This window comes from Rosa chinensis, chromosome 2 (assembly GCF_002994745.2).
Source record: "Rosa chinensis cultivar Old Blush chromosome 2, RchiOBHm-V2, whole genome shotgun sequence".
Lineage (NCBI taxonomy): Eukaryota > Viridiplantae > Streptophyta > Magnoliopsida > Rosales > Rosaceae > Rosa > Rosa chinensis.
This window is the reverse complement of record NC_037089.1, coordinates 32,955,373-32,980,100: the sequence shown is the minus strand read 5'-3', so window position 1 is coordinate 32,980,100 and position 24,728 is coordinate 32,955,373. Positions and strand designations below refer to the sequence as shown.

At 37.1% G+C, this 24,728-nt stretch overlaps 1 protein-coding gene across 1 annotated transcript; it reads right to left on the bottom strand.

Annotated features, from left to right (window-relative positions):
• Positions 1 to 1,444: 1,444 nt before the first annotated feature.
• LOC112189875 (cyclic nucleotide-gated ion channel 1) lies at positions 1,445 to 13,408 on the bottom strand. The gene is made up of 8 exons (XM_024329252.2): positions 13,170 to 13,408; positions 11,753 to 11,867; positions 9,489 to 10,038; positions 9,203 to 9,397; positions 8,573 to 8,871; positions 8,087 to 8,198; positions 2,325 to 2,573; positions 1,445 to 2,189 (listed from the first exon to the last, which is right to left on the bottom strand). Exons 2-8 carry the CDS (start codon positions 11,806 to 11,808, stop codon positions 1,575 to 1,577), a joined length of 2,076 nt encoding a protein of 691 aa, XP_024185020.1. The 5' UTR covers positions 11,809 to 11,867; positions 13,170 to 13,408; the 3' UTR covers positions 1,445 to 1,574.
• Positions 13,409 to 24,728: the final 11,320 nt, after the last annotated feature.

The following is a 24,728-nucleotide window of genomic DNA, read 5'->3' as shown; positions in this document are numbered from 1 at the left end:
GCACGTGATCAAAAAAGTGAGGGCAAAGCTGACTTTTTATCCCAATTCCCCCTAAAATTGATCAAAACCTCAATTTCCTCTAAAGTTTTGAAGACATGAGATTCGAACCCCCAACCTCTCTCACAACTCCTCAACTCCCGACCACTGGAGCACGAACTATCCTCAATATAATACCTCCAAACTTTGTTTATATACTCTTTTTAGGCAATACCAAATAATTAAAAAATATATATAAACCTTCCAACACATGAGATTCGAACACCCAACCTCTTTCACAATAGCTCTACTCCCCACCACTGGAGCAAGAGCTGCCAGTGTTATAACCTCTACAAACTTTATATTTATACTATTCTTAGGTGATAGATTAAACACAAAACAGAATCTTCTCTCTCTCTGTCCTAGTCTTCGACCTTTCTTCTTCTTCTTCTTCTTTTGCATTTAGTTCTGCAGTTCTGCAATTCTGCTTCATCTTTTTTTCTTTTTTCTTCCTCTCCAATCCCCATCAAATCAACATCAGATCTTCTAATTACAACATATTCCATCATCAAATGGATCAGTTTAGTACCGAATCCACCCCTAAAGTCCAAACTAACCACACTAAGAGAAAATCTTAGACCTAAATCAATCCCAAACTATTGGTCCCAAACCAAAAAGGTCGATAAAAGCGAATCAGCAGTTTGCCAGTAGGCGGTCTGTCTAGTCGGGTTTCTGCCTCTCTCTCAGATTAGTGAGAGGAAGAGATCAAGGTGATATGGAAATCAGAGAGAGATTGATGGATTGAGGAAACAGATCAGTTGTAAGATTGACACAGAGAGAGAGAGAGAGAGAGAGAGAGAGAGAGAGAGAGAGAGAGAGAGAGAGAGAGAGAGAGACAGAGAGAGAGAGAGAGAGAGAGAGAGAGAGAAAGGATTTGTGATCTGAAAATCTGAAATTGATCGAGAGTCAAGACTTCGATCTGGGTAGTGGATTTTGGCAACTCGATCTGGGTATAATCCGATGTTGTTCAATGATAACTGGCCGAGAACTCAATCTGGGTATTTTCCATAGAAAATCTTGGTCAGACCAAACAAACAAATTGAGGGCAAATAAGCCATTTTGCTATGTTTTATGGACACACGTGCGCCTCACGTGATAAAATTAACGGACCCGTAACGGAATTCTGACGTAGGTATTCCGTTGACAAGAAAATTAGAGTCCATGTATCACTTTGATCACTTTGAAAGTTCAGGTATCATTTCAAAAGTCCTCGAAGAGTTCAAACACTGTTGAAGTAAAAAAAACTTATTTTCAATGTGGATTTGAAATAAAAAGAACTTCAACATATGTAATCTTGCAGAGCTAAATGAACTTCTACAAAAGCAATCTCAAACAAAACCAAAATAAATGTTTCATATGATTGAAAAGTCAAAAATGTGAAATTTATTCGAATACATAAAATTATTGCTGAAAACACACACAATTACTTCCACGCAGTCTCTTAAACACTCATTAATTTGGTAATGGCTGGCTGCATCACAAATTCACAATGAAGGAAGGAGGGATGCCACAACGTTACAAAACACAAAACCAGTCCCTCAAGGGACTTGACTGCTAGCTGTTGTTGCGTCCTCTGATGGAACATCAACTACTAGAGAATCCGGTGGAGAATCCGGTTGCAGGACCTTTTTTTTATCTTTCTTAGACCGCAGCGTCAATTGACGAGCTGCTTTTTGAATGGTTTGAATTGCAGCCAACTTTCTTATCTGAGAATCACTGAAATCCCAAAAGAATTTGTATTTGTGGACTATAGCGTTCAAATCCTTGGCCGTAAGAACGAATCCTTCTATTTTTGTATGACACTTGACATTTGCTTTCAGCATAGGAACGTTTTCCAAAGAGTCGAGCAGCCTAGCTGATGCCCAACTCACAAGTTCATCTCCGTAATATGCACCTTTCCCAAGACAAATGGCACCTATACCTGCTTCTCCACCTTGACTAATACTACTAGAGGTGGTGTTATATGCCCATACTAGACCTTCTGTAATTAAAAGCATGCGATCAAGTGGTTCCCCCATGCGGAAAACAAAGCTATTATCCGGGTACATCACTGGCTTCAGAGAGTCACAAATGCTCGTCAACACTTTTTCTTGTATGGTCTCTTTATTCTCTTGGTCTGGTTTCTTTTCCATAGCCTTAAGCCTCAAGGGAACCTAAAAATATAAAAGACCAGATTTTTTTCAAATTTTTTGTTATCAGGGCCACTTGAAAATGTGATCGAAACAAATGGGGCATTTTAACCGCTGTGTAATTTATATACAGAAAGAGAGCTTGAGGAACATACGTACCTTCTTTAGTATTTCCATGCAGAGAGCTCGCTTTAGAGAAATTCGGGTTGCCTTTGGGAGAATATAGAATACGTTCTCCATATCAGCATCTTTGATTTTCTCTGATTTTTTTTTTACAATTTTATTGATTTCGTTCTTTATCTCTTTATTCAGACCATTTCTCTCCATCCACACTTCTATATCCATTTCTGTCGAGCGTAGCTTTTTTCTTCTCTCCTCTGATTTTTCAGTTTCCAGCGATATAAATGTCTATTTATGTCAAAAAATAATAATAATAATTAGAGCACCGCCGTGCACTTGCACCAACACAAATAAATGGTTAGATTGCATTAAATACACTTTTTGTTTATTAAAAATAAAGTTGATAATAAATATCAAGGGTTGATATTATTTTATAAGAGTTGGGTCACTTGCACCGTCGGTGCATAGAATAATTTCCAAATAATAATCAGCTGCTCACAAATTACCTAGCAAAGTTACTGTAAGGTAATGCCAGAAAGAGAAATTGTAATGCTGTACTAGTTATGCATATATGATATAGGGCCTCAATGAGGCTTAAGATTTGTGGCCTCAAATCCTAGATGTCATGTCATGTAAGCAAATACAAATTTTATATTCAATTCCACATAATATAGCTTGCCACATCATATTGTTGCAACACCAACTTTACTCTTTTATATTTCCTTTTAGATGTTAGGAGGTGAATCAGTTATATTAATGAATTTAATTAGGTGACAAAAAAAAAAGCTATTAATTATGTATTAATTTAAAAGATATGTCTACAAATTCTTTAACCAATATTCTTCTTCATTTATGGAGTTAGAGGAGGCCTCCGCGAATCTCGTAGCGACCTCGGCAAGCGAAACTCTAGTTTCGCATTCGTGGCGGCTGTGAACTTTGTTCCCCAGACCAGGCAGCGGCGTGCTCCAGAGAGAGGAAGGTGTGCAGTTCGGTGACGGGCTAGCAGTGAGGTTGGTGACGGGCTCTGCTCTGGTGTACTGACAATGATCGTGGTAGTGCGGCTTGGCGTCGGTGTTCGATCCAGGTACGTCAAAGAGGCTCTAATTGATGCGGTAGAAGGCGGTGGTTGAGGGTGTTTGGGCTACGTCGGGGAATGGATTTGACAGGCACTGCACCGGATGGGGGCGGCGACTGATTAGAAGCTTCCTCCCTTGACAATGGCGATGGTGGAGGTTCACGGTCGGCAGTCGGATTGGTGACCAGTGGCTGTTTCCCAAACGGCTTGTTGCAGGCGGATTTGGTGAGGGAAGGTGGAGGAGATGGGCTTTGGCTACTGGGCCTCCGTCTGCCTGGGTCAGTGTTGTTGCCTAGCTGGGCTAGCCCATCTTTCTTCATTTGTCTTTGTTGGATCATGGCTGTCACGGGCCTTTGGGGAGCAGCAAAACGCTTTTTTGTTTTTGCTTTGAATAACTGAGCGCGGCTCGACTCCTACCCCTTTTTGATCCTTGATCATTGTTGTATGCTGCTTGATGAGTGGTGATGTACACCATTGTAGGTCTTAGGCGTCAATGCTTGTCATGTCGGTTGCTCTGATTTAGGGTTAGATCGGAGTAGGGATTTTTTAATTTCTGTTTTTTTTTTCCTTGCAGTTCCTTTAGGTGTTTAGTTTTTTGGTTAAATAGATTTGGGCTGCTTTTCGTAGTCTGTATTGTTCTTGGACTTGTATTATGAGTGGTTTCTTGAAACCCTCTACCTTGACTCAATGACGTCGTAATATATTTGAACCTGATTCCATTTCCCTCAAAAAAAATATTCTTCTTCATTTAGGGGGGTGTATTGTATTTGAATTTGTATAAACTTTTTTTAAATGACAAACTTTTTGAAAAGTCCACAGACTCTTTAAAATGTTGATAGACTATTATTGATTTCTTAAAACCATTGATTTTAGCAACAGACTTTTATTGATTCATAAAAATCTATATGCTTTATTATGAATGACTTCTACAGATTTCCTAGCATGTACAAAATATTAAAAAAAAAAACAAAAACAAAAACAAAACTAATGCAGCTCAAACAAAAACAAGATAATAACTTGTTGCCTTTTCAATGTTCAAGTATCTTCTAATAAAAATTGACTCAAAAGAATGATCGTTACTCTATCTAGCTAGTTTGTTCTCATTCCTAATCTCCCAACAATATAAAAATACAATATACATCACTTGATGTTTATGGTTAATTATTCTCATCAATTTTGTTTTCGCCGATTAACATATATCATAACAATATTGGTCAATATCTTGATCTATGATCAATCAATTGAACTTTGAACCATAATATAAATTCAAAATCGATGAGAATAATTAATAAGATATAGTTCAGTATGTTAAAACAACACTGTTCAAGGTTTTAGGGGTAGACCTCAATATTTGGGTTTTAGGGTTTCATAAATCATTTTTATTGCTATTAGAGTTTGAAGTATCACAATTGAAAAACAAAAAAAAAAATCACATTCAACAACTAAAATAAACATGTTGGGTATCAAAAAACGTTGATATCATAAAAGATTAGAGAAAAGACAAAAAATCAAGAAAGAGAGAAGATGAAGGACCAACCTCTTTGCACACACATAGAAGAACTTCGATAGACTTTTTTTTTTTTTTTTTTTTTTTTTTTTTTTAAGAGGGAACTTTGATGGACTTTTTTCAAATCTTTGATCTAGAGGCTGGAAAATTATTGGAGTTTAATTGGTATGTATAGTTAACACTACAAAGTCCATGATTTTCTAATTCCATAAGTATGAATGATAGAGGTATGTACTTTTATTCATTTTTAAAAGTCCTTATTGAATACCCCTAGATTTTGGTGGAATTCATGAAGTCTTTAAAAATCTTAATTGAATACCTCAAGAATTTCAGCGACTGCTTAAAGTCTATATTGAATACACCCAGACTTTTAAATTCTATAGATTTCTTTAAAAGTTCCACTAATTTCATATACAATACACCACCTTTAATTAACTTTTTTTTCTTTCCAAATAGAATTAATATATTGAATCAGGTGTCAAAAAATAGGCATTAAATTTTCTTTCCAAATACTTATTAATTTCCAAAAAAAAAAATAGCATTAAAAATTGAATTTAGAAAATACGTATGTCTAAATTAAGAGTTAAGAAAAAATTCCATGTTAGTAGTAGCAATTAATTATCATCATCTAAATATAAGGGGAAAAACAAACGTAGAATAATAAACTCAAATATAACGTTTATTATTTGACACCTATTCATGTTAATCATATGAGGAAAAAAAATACATATCCGCTAACTTTTGCTACATAAAAAAAATTAAAAAAGAAACAGAGAAAAAAAAGAAAAAAAAAGAAAAAAGAAGAGGCCCTGACCACTTACCCAATTTTAGCTTAAAAATTGTCCACTTACTCCACTAAGAGTTTTTTACTCCCATTTACCCAATCTAACATCTACTGACAGTATTGCCCTCATTTTAATTAATAAATTACACTCATCTCTCTCTCTCTCTCTCTCTCTCTCTCTCTGATCTCTTCTCTCCCTCCTCCCCTTCACTGATTTCTTCTCTCACCGAAGACTTTCCATGCCTCCTTCCTTCCTTCTCCCCAATCCCACTTCCTTCTTCCTTCACTCCAATGAGTTACGATCTTTCGAAGGCGGTTCCGATCAACGTCGACAGAATCCCCGTGGCGGCTGTCGTCGGACATGTGTCTATTCCGAATAAGTTGTCATTGCTGGTGGTCCAGCTAGTTCTGGCTCCGGGTTCGCTAATGAAAACGTTTTCGAAAGAGCTCAAGGCTTCCCAGTCAGTAATGTCTCCGACTTCGGTGATCACTTTCAATCGAAGAAACAAGGATGACATGACAAAGGAGTTGGAAGTGTCGGAATCAGCGACGGTTTTGCCAACGTCGGTGATTGGATTCGAGGAGAGAGATGAGGAGAGGGAGGCTGGGTGTGCCTTGTCCAGAGAATTGAGTAGCTCCGGCTGGTTGGAGTTCAGGTCCAGGTTTTGCTTTGGGTCGGGGCTCTGACACCGTCGTTTAGGCTTCTCTCCTTCTTCTTCCCCCCCACCCCCCTTTTTCTGGTAAAATGTGTAGGAGGCCTCCAACGTCGTCCATGTTGTTGCGATGGTTTGTTTCTCCAAAAAATTGGCCAATTTCAAAATGGAATGTTGCTAGAAGTTATTGTTTTGTTTATTATGATTTGGTTGGGCAATAAAACGATTATTGGAAGATAATAATAAGATTATTGGGGGGCAATAATAAAATTATTTATTTGGATAAACCTACTAAACCTTTCAAAATTAAAAACATCTTCATTTTTCACTAATTATTGATCTCTAATAAACTTGTTATTGGGGGCAATAATATGTTTATTGGAGGGCGATAATATGGGGTAATAAATTCAGACGTCAGAATCCGGTCACCAGTCTAGTAGCCGGATTAGAGATTCAAATGTCTGGTGGCCGGATTTTGGTCACCTGTCGCCTGAGTCCGGTCACCGGTCGCCGGATTTCGCGGCTGGCCACTAGTCATTGGAGTCCGGCAAGGTCTCCGATGACTTCTCTCTCTAAGTGACAAAGAAGGAGAGGGCAAAATTGTCCCAAAAATAAATAAAGATGAATAAAAAAACACTTAATTAGGTATTGGGGAAATGATCTCTTAGAGTTTTTGGGTAAGGGGACAGTCTCTTAGAGTATTTGGGTAAGTGGGGTTAATTAACCCCAAAATTGGGTAAATGATTATTTTCCCAAAAAAGGATATATATAATCATATGAATATATATTTTTCACATTATATCTTAAAAACTTACAAGAACCCAACAAACGTTGAATTCATATATATGTGTTATGCAAATCTATTGACTAAATTACATAAAATTTTTTCTATTCTTGATTGAAGAAAAGAAATTGTTTAAATCTAAGCATGAGTCTAATGAAATGAAAAATGAAAAAAAAAAAAAAAACCAAAATAATGTATATTTTTTTGGATAAATTTCAGTTTAGTACCCTGTGGTTTGGGGGTAACATCATGTCAGTCTCTACTCTTTCAATTTGATCAGCAACACCCCTGTGCTTTCAATTTCAATCAGCCGTGCCCAAATTTTACTGTTCCGTTCAATTTGAACGTTAACTTTGACTGGATTGACAAAGTAAAATTTGGACGGAACAGTAAAATTTGGGCATGGCTGATTGAAATTGAAAGCACAGGGATGTTGCTGATCAAATTGAAAGAGCAGGAACTGACATGATGTTACCCCCAAACCACAGGGTACTAAACTAAAATTAATCCTTATTTTTTATAAGAAAGCCAAAATAACCACCAAGTTATGGTGGGGTGGTAGAGCCTCCAGGTGTGGAACCCCCACACCTGGGCTTGAGCCCCCTCTCCTACACCTAGTGGCCAGTGGTGGCAGTGGGCCTTTGGGCTTGTTGCTAAGTCCCACATTGGAGGGATTAGTCTGGCTCTACTGAGATACCTTTCAAGGGTGTGTGTGTTGCTAACTAACTAACGCTAACCTCCCTCAATAAAAAAATAAAATAATAAAGCCAAAATAACTTAGAGTCATTAGATTTTGGAAGGATAAGATGATTTTTTTCTTAAGAATTACATTACATGATTTAACAAATAGCTGATGTGTGTAGTTGACATGACATGACACCTAAAATTGATGCCACAAATTTTAGGCCACAAATTATTTTCCTTACGAATAACATCTATTAATTGCCCAAAAATAAAACAAAAACATAGCATTTTGTCTAATTTATAAGTTCACCTACCTGCACATTTCCAATGAGATATAGGAAAAGAAGCAAGCCGACAATAGATATAAGAATCGCAAAGCAGTTTTCCAACACATAGGTACTTGTTTCCAAGTTTGTCCCAAAGTTACTGCAAAATTAAGATGATTAACAAACGATTAGCAACATTATATGAGACAGCAATGGATGGTCGGCATACAAGTCTTAGTTTTTTAAAAAGCACTCCTTATTATAAATGTGCTTAATTATGTTAATATCTATAAGATCTATCCTAATTTAGTACAACTTCTTGGAGGATCTTATCCTATCTCCCTTTTGAGTTTTTTTTTTTCCTTCACCAAAGAGAAAACACTCTTTATCAAACCTATTTAACCAACACTGTAGTACTAATTTCTTTTGTATAATTATATAAAAACGAACATTCAAATAGCAGATAATTAATATATAGATATTTACATTAAAGAACAAAATGTGACAAGATTGTAAAGTAATATGCATACATACCTAAGATTTCGTAGTCCCCACCAAAAAGAGTAAAAGAACTTCTTTGCAAAATTTATTTGCCCTATGTTACCACTCTTAAGGGAATCAAGAAATATTCCGAAATCAAACGGTGCTGTCACATTTGCCGGAACATCAACAAGACAAAATTCATCTAGAGAACTAATGAATGTCATATTCCTAAAAGAAATGTCTTCATTGCAGTAAAAATTACATTCACTTGTACTATGGTTCATACATGCTCGGTGCCAACATGATGTCTCTCGTTGAATAGAGAAAAAATACCAGAAAGCTCCCAGCACCTAAAAGACAACAAATCTAATTAAAGAACATGGTAATATGAGATATAATTGATTTTGGCTCAAGTCAACTAACTAAATGCATGAGAGAGAGATTAATGCTTTCTGCTAGCCAGTAATCAACAACTCTACATCCTACTAAACACTACTTTCTCCCTTCTAGCTTCGAATTTTATGTTGAAACTACTTGACGTAGTGCTTGTCTTGAAGTAACTTTACAAAACACTATCGAGCCAGCACACTTATACAAAGTTATACCAGGTGAACCGTTAGTTAATTGCCAAAACTAAAGATTAAAGCCAACTAAATGAATGATTACATGAATGAAACTTACATGACTGGCCAGGATGTACAAGAAAAAATATAATGCACCCCTAATCCATGGTCCCTTCTTTTGCTTAAGTTTCATTGATGAGTGATGCATACGATAAATCCGTGGCAAATATTGGGCGATAAGAAAGACATTAATAATCTTTCCCCGGCCCAGATATTTGGAGCTTCTCATTTTGAAGAAACCAGCCACTAGCACCTGGACAAAATAGACAGCAATAGATTAGTGGATGTGCCCTAGCCCTAAAATCAGCTAATTACACAGAAATATTCAATTTTGGATTTCTTACTTGTGGGATGGGGAGAACCGCAAGAATGTCAATTGTAATTGAGAGCCATGGCATCTTTCGAGCTATCTTAGCGAACCGAATTCTCGCATCTTGTTTGGATTGTGGAACCTGCTTTCCTTCTCCATTATTCTTACTATTACTATTGATCGACTTTGCTCTAGACTGTACATTTTCGATGACATCTTTAATTTGATAGAAAATGTTCAGGACGAAAGCAATATCAGTGATCGCGCGCAAAAGAAGAGCAGCAGTCCTCAAATTTTTGTCCACTCCAAGGCACTTGATTTCCTCATTAATGATCGGAAGGTAAAAGAACAAAGGATCAACTGAGACTGCAATCACACATGAGATTACAAGTATGGTATCCCAGCTTGTACCTCGAAGTTTCTGAAGTAATTTCTTGTTCTGTTCGTTCGTTTGTAAATGTTGTTCATGGGTACGTTCGTTTGCAATCACACATGAGGAATTCTTATCCTTACCACCACTTGGATTTGCAGCGTCACCTTGTGTATGGCTTTTTTTTTTTTGGTCTGAGTCACCTTGTGTATGGCTAATCAATAAATGAATTAACAATGAGAAAATGCGACGTCAACTAAAAAAATGATAATTAAGCTCATCTTTATGAGAAAATTTTGAATGCAGTGCTTGTGTCACGTGTCACATATCATGTCTGAATTACCAATTAAAACTTTCTATATCAAAAGCATGCCTAATTATATATAAGGAAGTACGTAGTACCGAAAAACCTACCACAATCCTATATTTATTATCAAGTAACAAGTGGATCAGATGTGTCACTTTATAACAAATTTGTGAGTATGGATTATGAGAGGGTTTATGATTCTAAGACACGTTGTAGCAACGCTTTCCTGATTAAGACATTATTTACTCCACTAATCCACTATCAAGTGTGCAAAGGAGAATAATCAAATATGCCTTTAGGATGATACAATGAAGTCCAGCACAATATTGTTGTTGGTCAATGTTTTGCACTCACAAAAACCAACCTAAACACTCAAAATAAGGTTTACAAGATGGCTCAATTTATTACTAGAAACTAATTGTGCACTATTAGTTTCTAGTAGTTTTATGTGTGAGAAAACATGAAAATGGTAATTATTGGAGACTTAGATCTTTTTAGGATATTCTTCTTAAGACTTTCTGGGATTGTCACATTCTATAGAGAATAGTATATAAAGTATATGTACCCCTTCAAACGGTAAGGTACCTTTTCATTTGTACCATTTGACTTTGATCATATTACTTCATTCAGACAAAAGAGTTTCTATTGAGACCTTTTAATCTACTCACTAGACCTCCCTTATTTTTTTAAGTATTAAATGACATATGTATCCTTATATAAGAAGACTGTTACAAACAACAAATTAATAAAGAAAATTATATTTTTTTCTCCTTTTGCAGATATTTACAATAATAGAAACACATGTATAGTAATTTTATTATTCATTTCCATTTTAGTTCTCTTTTCATACTTCTCATTTTGTTTGTTTAAAAAAGCTTTCGAAGAAAAAATAATCAAGAGAAAATACATTCAAAATTACTTGGTGAATTATAGAAAAATAAAACTATGATGTAAGAGAGAAAAAAATAGACAAAAGTTTTTCTCATCAATGTAACATGATCATGAAATAAGGGACATAGAGCCATCGTGTAAACTAACCAAATAAGTTTGTGAAGCACCATATAAAACAAAACTAAATATAAACAAACATACAAAAATGAACAAATCTAATTTTGCAACCTATCTAAAACTCCAACAACCATAAACCATAAAAACTAAGCTTTGAAAATCCATAATTAAGCACAAAATATTAGGCTTGAAAAAAAGTCTAATAATTTTTTGTTAATTCGTTACACTATCTTTTTTCAATAACTATCTCAGTTTTTTTTTGACAATATCACGTTTCTGCTTTTTGGGTAAATAAATAATTATGGGAGCATTATAACTCATCCTTATTAATGCTTGAAAATATTTTCTTTTATAAGTAAGGTTAAGTTAGGTATTTAAAAGAGGTTTACTTGGTAAATTTTACTAAAAAGCAATTAGGAGGTATAAAGAGATGAGAGGTGGTCAAATGAGCAAATATGAAAGTCCAAAAAGTGCAAACACAAATGACACATTTTTATTTCTTCAATAAAAATTATATTTTGAAAATTTCTCCAACAATCCCACATGGAACGGCTTTCTTACCTTAGTTATTAGTTACTGTTACTTCAAAATAATTCAAATTCAAGAAACTAACCTATGTTGAGCTGGATCTTGCTTATTCTCCATCATAATGATCGTTTTTGTTTTCATAAACTCTACAAATTAATCCATAGCCATCCAAATTCTTGGAGTACAACAATCTTATGGACCTGAAAAGGTAAGATATTAATTAGTTCAGGATATAAAATAAAGAGATCAGGCTAATTTAATTACTATTTGACAAACAGAAAGGGCAATGATATAGAGCCTCAATTGGGCCTAAGATTTTTAGCCTCAATCCAAGGTGTCATGCTATGTTATCTACACACATCACATATTGCCAAACCATGTCATATAATTCTTGAGTAAAAAAAACTATTTTATCATTCTAAAATTTAATGGCTCTAAATTATTTTGGTTTTCTTACTTCTTCAATCACCAGATTTCATGGGTTAGAAATACGATTTCAATATATTTTCTATCCATTTTTGTGGATCCAATTTAATTTTTGACTTTTCTAATTAACTTGTTAGTGTAAGGTAACTAACCTTCTATTAATTTTATTAAATTTATTTATTAAAATAATTTAATATTACTTCAATTTACCAGATTTAGTGGGTTAGATTTTGATTATAAAAAAAAAAGGTTAGAATTATGATATCAAAATATTTTCTTTCCATTTTCATTTGTGGATCCAATTTTACTTTTTGGCTTTTTTCATAATTTTTTTTTTTTACTTTTGTGGTTATATATACCATAAAAATGTATATGTATAATTCGTCCAAAAATTATATATATATTTATTTTGGAGGAATTATACATATACACTTTTTGGACGAATTATATAAATATATATAAAATTATTTTTGGACAAATTATATATATATATATATATATATATATAAAAGGTAAAAAAGGGTAAAAAAATCAAAATAAATTTTTTTTAGATTAAATCCAAAAAATTAAGAGCCAGTAGATTTTAAAAGTATAAGATGATTTTTTTACTTAAGAATTACATGACATGATTTGGCTAATAGATAATGTGTATAGGTGACATGACATGACACATATGATTGAGGCCATAAATCATTTTCCAAATAGAAAATAAAAAACGGTCGATCATTTGAATTCAACTCTTCCATATTTAGTAATTCTCGAACAGTTTCTTCTTCTTTATACTTATCAATAAATCAAAACATCCAGTTTATCCTCAAGTTGAACAAAAAAAACGCGGGATAACATGCCAAAAACTAATTCCTACACAAAACAAGCTGTGGAGCTAAAGGGAAACATCAATTTAAGAGGCTTCTTATGCTTATTCGAACACCGGCCAGCTCCAGCAACTTTTTCTTCTCTAGACTGAGGATCATCAAAATAAACCAGAATACTATTTCCCTGAAAATAAGAAGCTAATGTATATGGCTTTTTCCCCCTTTTTTCATTTTAATGTAGGATAAAAAAGGATTACTTACTTCAAGAAAGCATGAACTAGTACTTGCCGGTACTTATCAACAAGCTAGCGAGAAGCGAAGACAGATTTGTAGAAAGCAAAGAATGCCTGTAATTGAATGTTGGTACTTCCGAGTTTCTTAGCAACTGAAATTTCTCGATCGATTCATAGACTCACAAGCAAGCAGTAGCCAAGTGGTCGTCAATAATATAATTTGAAATTTCCACAGATGAAAACAAAGACTTGGGTTAGAATGGAATCTATATAGTTGACTTGGTCCCTCACAAGTCTTTTCTTCCTCCATCTGTTCCTTTATTAATTCTTTACCAACCATTGAAATTCTTTTTTTTTTTTTTTGAGTCGAACCAACCATTGAAATTTCGATGGAAATATTTGGATCAATAATTAGAGCAATTATTACTCCTTCTGCTACGTGCTGCCAGTGGTAGGGTTTTGCCAGCTGCATATGTCCACCACTAGCAAAGAGAGCTATAGACACTATTGAAATTAGTGGGTGTAAATCTTAATAATTACTGAAATTTGTTTGAGAATCCAATGACTACCCTACACTCACACTCACAGATGCAATATCTGTTTTATTTGGTGGGGTTGTCTTTGATTTTTCCCCACGAGAAATTTTCCTATCCTCTCGTCAAGCCATGTCATCAGTCTGACATGCATGGTTTGGTGCCCTGCTAGATTTTTGACTCTGGCTTTCTCTCTCTGCTAACTCATCTCTCTCTCTCTCTCTCCCTAAAACTCAGATTCAACAAATGATATTCTTCACTTTTAATCCATTTGATTCTTTAATTTGTATTATTCTTTTTTTTTTCTTTCTTTAATTCTTTTTATCTATTTCACATTAATATTAAAGAGTAAAGAGGTCTAATGTTAAAATCTCAACTTTTTTAATCGACTTAATTCAATTTATTACTTTATTTGCTTGTGCATATTCAATTTATAGAGTTACACGCATGCAGCTCAATTTTGCTCAATAATATTAGGATTAGGATTGGGTGTGTGTGTTTGGTGGGGTGGTAAGGCTTTGGTCTCATATATAAGAGGTCAGGAGTTCAAAGAAAGGAGAATTGGGTTAGAAAGCGACCGAACAATTAAAACACCCCCAACATCTGTTAGTCAGCCGTCGAAGTTGACCTAGTCAACTCATATAGGATAAGGTCGGATCAAACAGTAATAAAGTAACAAGCAACCGATGTGAAATTGTCGTACGGCTGAAGAAGAGCTGTAATTTTGTCGTATACTTTGCTTCCAGCCATATGCCTGAGCTGCATAGTCAGCGAAGAAATGCTCTACCACGACTCTGTTATTGTCGCGAAGCTCTGTCGTTTATTTTGAGTCTTTGATGCCAATTAATATAGCAAAGTGAATGTAGCATTTCAAGCTCGGACTTCAGCCCATCGCAATAGACTTCGAGCCAGGTGCGTAACTACGTAGGAGGCTGGTTGGTTGGGCTATAGATAATTCTTTCAATAGTTGATCGATTATAAGTGCTAATATATTACTCATATTCATGTTTGGTTCAGTTGGCAAAATATATGGTTATTTTCCAAGTGACCTTAGTTTGAATCTTGTTGACAGCAATTAATGCTTGTTTTCTTGATTGTTTTATCATTTTCCTCCCCCATTTTCTTCTTTTGTTCCTTTGTTAATTTTTTTTTTATCTTTCCCCATGAAGGGCTCCCTTCTTCTTTCCTGCTAAAATTTTCTTGCCTATTTTTTTCTCTCTCTTTCCCGATTTTCATACAACAATTTCTATTAACATTTCTTTACAATTTAGTCTCAAAATTTTTACAAGCATTATTGATGGGGAAAAAAAAATCTTGGTAGCAAGCCTTAGATTAGCCCACCCCAAGTTTACATCCTGGATCCGCCACTGCTTCGAGCCATCTATGGTGCCTCTAGTTCCCAGACCTTAACCACTCTCTTCTCCATATTTTAAATATCCAAATCTAAACTACAAGAATCTCAACTTTTGATAGATAGATTGGTCATCACTTGCATGCTTAGATTGCTTGCCCACATGACGTGCATGACCCCTTTTATTTCTGCAGGCATTCTGCAGGCTTTGCCAACCCACCAGGGATTTAACTCAAAATTCAATTCCCATTTGCGATTGTTTAACCAAATTAGTATCCAAAGGAAGAAGGATTATGAGAACTATGGAGCGGAAAAGCAATGATTGAGACCACATGTATTTTTTCCATATAGAAAATGATTAATTAGAAAGAGCTCAAAAAAACGAAAATGGGTTCTCCACTAAACAATCCGCTGCTGCATTCTGAATCAGCTTATGCGAGAGCTCCGCCACCGCGATCTTCCACTTCTCCTCCCTAGCCGCCGCCGCGTAAGGGTCTTATTCTCATTTTTTCACTATAACGGAATAAATTCTTTCTGCAAACGGAGGGGGTCAGTCAACAAGGTGGTCAGCAGCATTTGTGGACAAGAACGCACCACGTGGCGGGGCCCACGTTCGTGTTTTATATGTTTAGTGTCTTCTGGCCTACTCCTTATATCAATTTATAAACTTTAACATGATATTTTGTTCTGTACTAGTTGACAAGACCCATTCGGAGTGCACCTCGGAGTAGGGGTCATCATGGGCCGGGTTAGGGCCGGTCCTACCCTAAATTTTAGGGCTTAGGGTCGGGCCGGGCCGGGTTTAGTCAAATTTAACAAAATTTAAGGCCGGGTAGGGTCGGGCCGGGGCTTAAATATGCTAACCCTTACCCGCCCGAAAAGCCCGATCCGTTAGGGCCGAAAGGGCCGGGTCGGGCCAGCCCTCAAATAGGGCCGAAATGGGCCAAAAAGGGCCTTATTTTGTTTAACAAAAAAAAAAACATTATTTTTTTCTTTTCAAAATATGGCTTAATGGTATATATTGGTGATAAAAGACTCATTGTTTTTTATTGAACATATTTTATATTCAAATAATACTTGTAACTTATAACATTTATTAATATTACTTAAGGTGGTTATATTCAATTAACTATCTATATAAATCTCCCAATATTAATTGTTGTGTAACAAAGAAAATAGAAATTAAAGAAAACAAAACTTATGAAATCAATTACAAAGAAAGAGATAAATTGCATATTATAGAAAAAAGAGAAACGTAATTAAAAAATAGAAAAACTAAAAAAAAATTATGGCTTATTCGGGCGTGCCAAAAATTTCGAAATGGAAATTGATCAATCTGACAATGCTCATGGAGGGTAACAAGCCTAATAAACTAGTTATACTACATTACAAGGCATATAAGGATTATGTGCGATCCAAAAATTTTGAAATGAAAATCGACCAATCTGAAAATTCTCATATGTTTATACAACATTGATAGGTATTGTGTAAAGAAATTAGGCCGATCTGCCGTAAATAAGGCGTCCAACGTAGCGGTCAACACTTTGCACAAGCAAACTTCCCTAAGGGGAGCGGCACCATGCGCGGACAAACGTTGCGGAATTTTGACATCCGTAAGTAGACCCCCTACCCATGAGAGTGTGGGAGCTGAAAGATCGAAAAAAGTGAATTGCCAAGGACCGGTTAAGAGCATATTTGTTTTATGTTCTATTTAGGGTATTAAGTTGACCGGGTACATCGAGGTCCAACCGAAGGCGGAAATTGCTGAAATTTCTACCACTAACATATATTCATATGAAAACAACATCCAGCGATTCATTTTAAAAAATTTCATTTCGTCCCCCATTTTGCTCATGGAGGGTAACAAGCCTAATAAACTAGTTATACTACATTACAAGGCATATAAGGATTATGTGCGATCCAAAAATTTTGAAATGAAAATCGACCAATCTGAAAATTCTCATATGTTTATACAACATTGATAGGTATTGTGTAAAGAAATTAGGCCGATATGCAGTGAATAAGGCGTCCAACGTAGCGGTCAACGCTTTGCACAAGCAAACTTCCCTAAGGGGAGAGGCACCATGCGCAGAAAAACGTTGCGGAATTTTGACATCCGTAAGTAGACCCCCTACCCATGAGAGTGTGGGAGCTGAAAGATCGAAAAAAGTGAATTGCCAAGGACCGGTTAACAGCATATTTGTTTTATGTTCTATTTAGGGTATTAAGTTGACCGGGTACATCGAGGTCTAACCAAATGCGGAAATTGCTGAAATTTCTACCACTAACATATATTCATATGAAACAACATCCAGCGGTTCATTTTAAAAAATTCCATTTCGTCCCCCATTTTGCTCATGGAGGGTAACAAGCCTAATAAACTAGTTATACTACATTACAAGGCATATAAGAATTATGTGCGATCCAAAATTTTTGAAATGAAAATCGACCAATCTGAAAATTCTCATATGTTTATACAACATTGATAGGTATTGTGTAAAGAAATTAGGCCTATATGCAGTGAATAAGGCGTCCAACGTAGCGGTCAACGCTTTGCACAATCAAACTTCCCTAAGGGGAGCGGCACCATGCGCGGAAAAACGTTGCGGAATTTTGACATCCGTAAGTAGACCCCCTACCCATGAGAGTGTGGGAGCTGAAAGATCGAAAAAAGTGAATTTCCAAGGACCGGTTAAGAGCATATTTGTTTTATGTTCTATTTAGGGTATTAAGTTGACCGGGTAGATCGAGGTCCAACCAAAGGCGGAAATTGCTGAAATTTCTACCACTAACATATATTCATATGAAAACAACATCCAGCGGTTTATTTTAAAAAATTCCATTTCGTCCCCCATTTTACTCATGGAGGGTAACCTCAATCATTTAAATGCAATGTATAAGTTATACAACTTTAGGAGGCAAATTGGTATAAACTAACATATTTGTAATTAAATTTGAAATTTTTATCTTATATCTACGCACATCCATTGATGAAATATTTACAAATGTGATGTAAAAAATTAGCACGTTTTGCGGTTGTCACGCCATCGGTCAACCAAGAAAACATACAAGTGAATATGGTTGACCAATCCGATCGGGTTCGAAACTATGGTGAAATTGACTAAATTTTTAACCACACGCATAATTTATTGTAATAATCACATCAAACGGTTGATTTTCTCATTTTCTTTGAATTGATAGAGGTTGCTCTTTGGAGTGTATGATATATAAATATAGATTTATAAAAAAATTAGTGTCCATTCTCTTTGGAGTGTATGATATAAAAATTAGATTTACATAAATTAATTGGGTTCAAATGTTCAATCTAATACCCATTCTCTAAAATAACATATTTCTTATTTCTTTTTATGTAAATATGTAATATAGAAAAATAATAAAAATAAAATATAAATTTTAGGGCCGGGCCGGGCCGTAGGGTAGGGCCGAGTTTCATTTGCATGACCCTTACCCTACCCTATTTGAGAAAGGGTCGGGCCGGCCCGCCCTAATGGAAGGGCCGGGCCGGGCGGGCTTAGGGCCCAAGGGCCATATGATGAGGCCTACCTCGGAGGAAACTTTACTAAAAATTTGACATAATTACCCTTAAAATGAACTACACAAACCTGTAGAAACAAAGAAATATTTATAATAGGGAAAATCGTCCGTACAGTACCTGACATTTTCCCCATTCTAAACTTTCATACCTCATGTTAAGAAAATATCAAAACTGTACCTGAGGTTTGACCCAGACCGAAAATTGGTATCTGGAGCCGTTAGCTCCGTTATAAAGACTAACGGCTGAAGGATATTTTCGTCTTTTCATATCTTAATCCCTTATTTTTTAATCTAAACAATTTTTTTAAAATTTTTTCTCTATCATTACTATTCATCTCTCTCTCTCTCTCTCTCTCTCTCTCTCTCTCTCTCTCTCTCTCTCTCTCTCTCTCTCTCTCTCTCTCGTCCCCATTCAAACCCATGATTCTTTTTCTCTCTTGTTCCCATTTAAACCCATGAAACCCAGAATTCTCTCTCTCTCTCTCTCTCTCACATGCCCATTCAAACCCAGCGAACCCGCAGTGACCATCAAAACCTCAATATTCTGATTTCTGCAAATCTCTTCCAAATTGAAATTCAAGTATATAGGGAGGTAGAGCTCGACAAAGGAAACAAGTTTGATACCTAAGTCAAAACCAAATTTCGCCGAAAGACAGAGCAAACTTCGCCGGAAGACTCAAAAACTTCTTCTCCTCGATTATCTCTCTTGGCTTATCATCTGAATGAGCAAATACCATGAATAGGTCGGCCACATCTAGAGGAAGCTTCTGATATAGGTGCAAGACCACGACGTGGCCGGAATCGGAAAAACCTGCTGGAGAAGCCGCCACATTCTCTCCTTGAATTCTCTGTCATTGGACGTCTTTTGATAGAACAGAAGGCAAAGGGATGACGGCGACACCGAGACGAAGAAAACTAGGCCGGTCCGACGCCGAGAATATGCCGGAAAAGTGTGGCGGCTATTCTGGTTGGTACTGACCCGGTCTGGGTCTCGATCAATATACTCCTTCAACGGTCAAGATCTTCTGCCATTTGAAATCAACAGTCCGGATGTAGCTGACTTTAAAATTATATTTTTAATCATATTTTTGGATATTACAAGCTTCCAAAAATTAGCTTGGGTGTTCGAAAAATCTTCCAAAAATTCATACGAACTCATAACGACGTCTAGTTTAATCCTACGAGTTAGAAAGATAAAATTTGACAAACCAAAAATTTAAATAAATTTTCAAAACTAAAAATAGTTTAAAACTAATAGAAATTTTTTTTGCCTTTTATTTATTTATTATTATATGAAAAAACTAAAGAAAACAAAAACAAAAGGGTAAATTGGTCATTTAATGATAAAAATATGCCAGCTGTCAGTTTTTGTAACGAAGGTAACGACACTAGGTAACGATCTTCGGTCGGGGTCAGAACTTCAGGTACCGTTATGATATTTTCTGAACGTGAGGTACTGAAGTATAGAATGGAGAAAAGGTCAGGTACTGTACGGACGATTTTCCCTTTATAATACTGACAAAGACAACTTAACATCAAGACTCTACATGCTCTCCTCAAATAATTCAACTCCCACAAGATATATAAAAAAAACTTAAACTCAAATCTCGAGTCCCAAATTTTCATTATGTTGGTCATCAAAGCAAACTAAACAATGAACTGAATGTTGTATTACTAATACAACTGAAAATTGGTCATCAGAGCAAACTAAACAATGAGCTGAAATAGGATACAAGTAGGTTAAACATATAACCAACATCAATGATGGGAGTGGTGAGCACTATGCCTCAACGCCTACGCACGCTCGACCTCAACTAATCTGCAGACTGAGCACGAAAAACCAAAAAATTCAAGGAAAAGAATTTAGAAAAAATGTTGTGAGTGGACGAAAATAAATAATATCAATGAAATAAAATAAAATTTTATGCTTTCCCAAATTTAATTTCTGATAAAAACCAAGCATATGCAATATAATTTTGTAAAAGTACTTTTAATCATTCTCTAGTATTGATATCTCAAAATAAATTCAAATCCTTTGTAAATCATTTCATTTAAAACTGTTCCAAATCCTGACATGATAAAATATCTCAAAACATACTAATATCTCAAACTCCATTTCAAATCATCACTTAATAAAATAGGCGATGACTAAAGAGTATTGCCAATTAGCCATCTCATATCATCTAGAGGGTATTGCTGACCAAATGTCGCATTAGAGGATGCTGCCGACCGGAACACTAGCTAGGAGAGGAGACGATGACTAGAGGGTACCACCAACTAACCATCTCATGTCATTTGGAGAGTACTGCCGATAGATGACGCATCGAAAGGTACTGTCTACCGGAATACTATGAGGCGATGGTTAGAGGGTATTGCTGACTAACTATCTCATGTCATTTGGAGGGTACTGTTGACCAGATGACGCATTAGAGGATATTGCCAACTTGATATATATTCTGGAGGGTAGTCCAGACCAAAATATTGTCTGGAGGGTAATGCTGACCAAACTATTACTTGGAGAGTACTGCTAACCAGGTAATGCATGCAGGGAGGAACGACCAAACCCAAGCTCCCAGAGCGCTCTCTCACCAGACAAGCTCCACGCCTGCATCATCTATCTCCACCTACCACATCACTATCAGAATCATATGTTATCTACTTTTTGTATTTTTGTACCTGCCTTCAGAGCAATACCTAATGAAACTCCTTTATTACCGCCACGTACTACATTCTCCAAGCGTACTCGCTGTTACCTGCTACACAATAACAATATCGCCAACACTGGTTATGTACATCGCTACTGCTCCCACAAACCTCATATCGCCTAATGCGATCAAGCCACAACGTGGCCTAAAAAAAAAAAAAAAAAGGTGCTAAAGGCATGGGCACGCTATATAGCAATCTCAAACTACTACCCACGCATCACTAATGCCACAACCAATAAATATCGCTCACGGACGATTATGCTATTATAGCCAAAGTGCTATCCCTCGCAAACCCTTGTGTTGCCTATCATGATCAACCGGCTATCGGCCTTAATCGAAAACGTCGCTCACAACCGGACAACCGGTTGCACCACGTAACTAGGCACTATGTCTCAATAACCTCTTATTGCCTGTCGCCAGCATTCAATAATCACAAATGTCGATATTAACAATGTGTATCACCATCATTCAATAATTGCCAATGTCGATATTACAAACGTGATTCGCCAACGTACATTCAATAATGGCAATATTAAAAACATGTATCGCCAACATTCAATAATCGCCAACAGTATCAAAATTCAACAATCACCAAGATAAATAATAATAAAAAAAGGAGCAAGTCTCAAATGAAAATCAAAGTCTGGTAATTTATTACAAAAGGCTTTGCGGCTAATAGCAATACATCACAATTCATTTGTTATAATGACAATACGATACTCCAACATCTTCTTTGGCCACAGTGAGATCGCCCCTTCGATAAGCCTGATGCATTGGAATTTGAGGAGACCTGGAAGAAGATCACCATCGCCAAAACTGAAGGTGCTAGCTTGACGGGCTGGTTAAGTACCGATGGGAAAGACTGGGGGACAGAGCCACTCTCCATCCTGTCACCACCCGACCTCCATCTTTGTACCAGCGCCGCACCCCTAGAAATCGGTGCCTTTGGGTTTCTCCCTTGACCGGAGTTCGGTTCCCCAAGAGCACCGATTGCTCAACCCCTCAAGTGATGGAGGGGCTGAGCCTACCTGAGATTAGGCTATAAAGCCTATAAACCAGGCATGAGATTAAACTATAAAGCTCAAAGGTTTGAATAATACAAACAATTTTTGGGAGAAATGACCTCAGAGAAAGAAGAAGGATCAAAAACAGAGAAAGAGACATGTTTCTTGCTCTTTGCTGCAATATGAACTCCAAAGCACCGCACCTATTTATAGGGAAACATTGGCCACCAACCGCCTCGAGACGCCCTACGGTCGCGTCACCTTAATGACCTGTAATAATGCCAATATTGAAAATATAAGGCACAGTAAATGCATTCAACGCATGGGGGACTATCGGCCATCGAGATAATCATTCCCAACAAAAGACTCCACATTTCCCAAAATAAATGCAAAACTTAGCATCCAGTCAAACGACCAATATCCCAACAAAATCCAACATATACACACGTCAGCAAATCTATCGCCGACCCAAAGAAAAAGAGCAAAAATCATAAAAGCAAAACAAAACTAGGTCTCGCCCTCGGCATTACGCGCTAGCTCGCCCTCTGCATCTCAACCCCCGACATTATCGCCTTCTACATTAAAGCCGCCCTGTGTAACCTCAGTATCCACACCTCGAGCCTCGCCGGCCTCGCTCACACGAGCACCTATGCCATCTCTAGCTCCCTGATTCCCGCTCTGACCCACGCTTTGCTCTTGAGGACTGGGTGGCTCTCAAATCATGATACCTCCACCACGATCACCACTCCCAGCACCAGCCTGCTACCTTGCCGCCTTTTTCGTTTGCATATCGCGAATGGCTGTTATGATCTAGCGAACATCCAACACGACCCTTACGAATCCAATGAGGATCACCTTCCGAGAACGCCTGATCAATCCTTGCCTGGAAGTTGGGCAACAAGAGATAATCATCCAAAGTGCGATACACACTCTCCTTTTTTGCATTCTTAATTTGATCCACATGGGCTTCCGCTTGTGCATGCAGACGAAGGCACTCCTCAGCAAAGGTACTAGCCTAAGATCGCTTCTCAGCACCTTTCTTCCACAAACGCTCCACCTCAACATCTTTCTCACATATTTGATATTCAGCGACCCTCAGGCAATCCACCTCCTCCTGCAAACGCTCGAGTTGCCTTTCCAACTCAGCCACACGATCCTGATAAGGGTCCAATCTTTTCAATGCTGAATCGCGAAGCTCCAACTCGGTGTCCCGCTCTCGGACCTGCCTCTCCAACCCCTGTAAGCGCCCTTCGACAGAGCAGAATCACTCACTAACATCCACCAGGGCCCGCAACCCCACCTCGCCCTGCTACAACTTCCTGCTAAGGTCTAAATTAGCATAATTCAAGGGACCAAGAGCTTTCTCAACCTCTTGCCGCCGAGTCTCCTCTGTCACCAAGGGTTGCTCCAACTCTAGCCTTCTAGCAATGCCTTCATCAATCGCCCGCCTCATATCCTCGTGATCAATCTTATCATGATCCCACAAATCTTGGTGCTCTTAAGCCCGTCTCTCTACCTTCAACTCAGCCCTGATCTGGGTAGTCTCCCAATCAAATTTTTCTAGCAGCTCGGCCAACGCTTGGTAATTCATGTTCACAGCTTGCGTGCAGTACCACATAAGAAACATAACAATGATACCATTAAGAAAAGGAGAAAGAACAGTTACTTACCCTCATTAGCCTCTCCTGGTGTACTTACATGACTATTTGCCAAGCATAATTAGCTATAATGAGCCATGCTCATGCTATCGCTAGCGGTACTAACAACCATCAACGGTGTGACCTACGGAAACATAGCCAAACATGCTATCACCTAAGCCCAGGCTCACACCAAGATCACCTTGTTGAAGCATCAGAAGTTGGGAACTGAAGCATATCAGTCCCACATCAAAAATAAGGAAGAGGTTAGCCTCTTCCCCACCTATAAAGGTCTATTCCTCTCTCCTAATTAATTACGTATTTACTACTTACCTAACGTTATTCTGTCAACATAAATACATTTACTAACTTAGGCATTGGAAAAGAGAAGACCGCCAACCACGATCTCCCTCTGACGCCCTTTGTATTTCATTTGACAGATAGTCGAAGTCATAAGAACATCATAAGTAGCAATCCGCCCACCGGAGCAACGTTAACTAGGGATTTGGCTATCACCCAATCTCAAACATTAACATTGGCGTCGTTTGTGGGAATCCTTGAGCAAAAGGCCATCTCACCTCAACAATCACCATGACTAATGGTAGCGGGGGTAACGCTGAAGAGCAAGCGGACCAATCCGCCAATCCCCAACCCACCAACCCAGCGACTAACGTTAATCTAGCGGCCAATATTAACCGCGCCTATTCAACACTCAGATCAACCCTAGCGGGGAGCCACAAGCTACTCCTCAGATCCCACATATTGAAATTACAGTGGAGGCCCATCTAAGAGGCAGCCGCAG

Bases quoted from the DNA above. Each gene is read 5' to 3' on its own strand.
- LOC112189875 (XM_024329252.2), bottom strand. From the start codon at position 11,808: ATGAAAACAAAAACGATCATTATGATGGAGAATAAGCAAGATCCAGCT. The intron at 8,872-9,202 runs GTAAGTTTCATT...GTTGTCTTTTAG, and splicing joins TGTACATCCTGGCCAGTCAT to GTGCTGGGAGCTTTCTGGTA. The intron at 2,574-8,086 runs GTAGGTGAACTT...TGACATAAATAG, and splicing joins ATCTCATTGGAAATGTGCAG to ACATTTATATCGCTGGAAAC.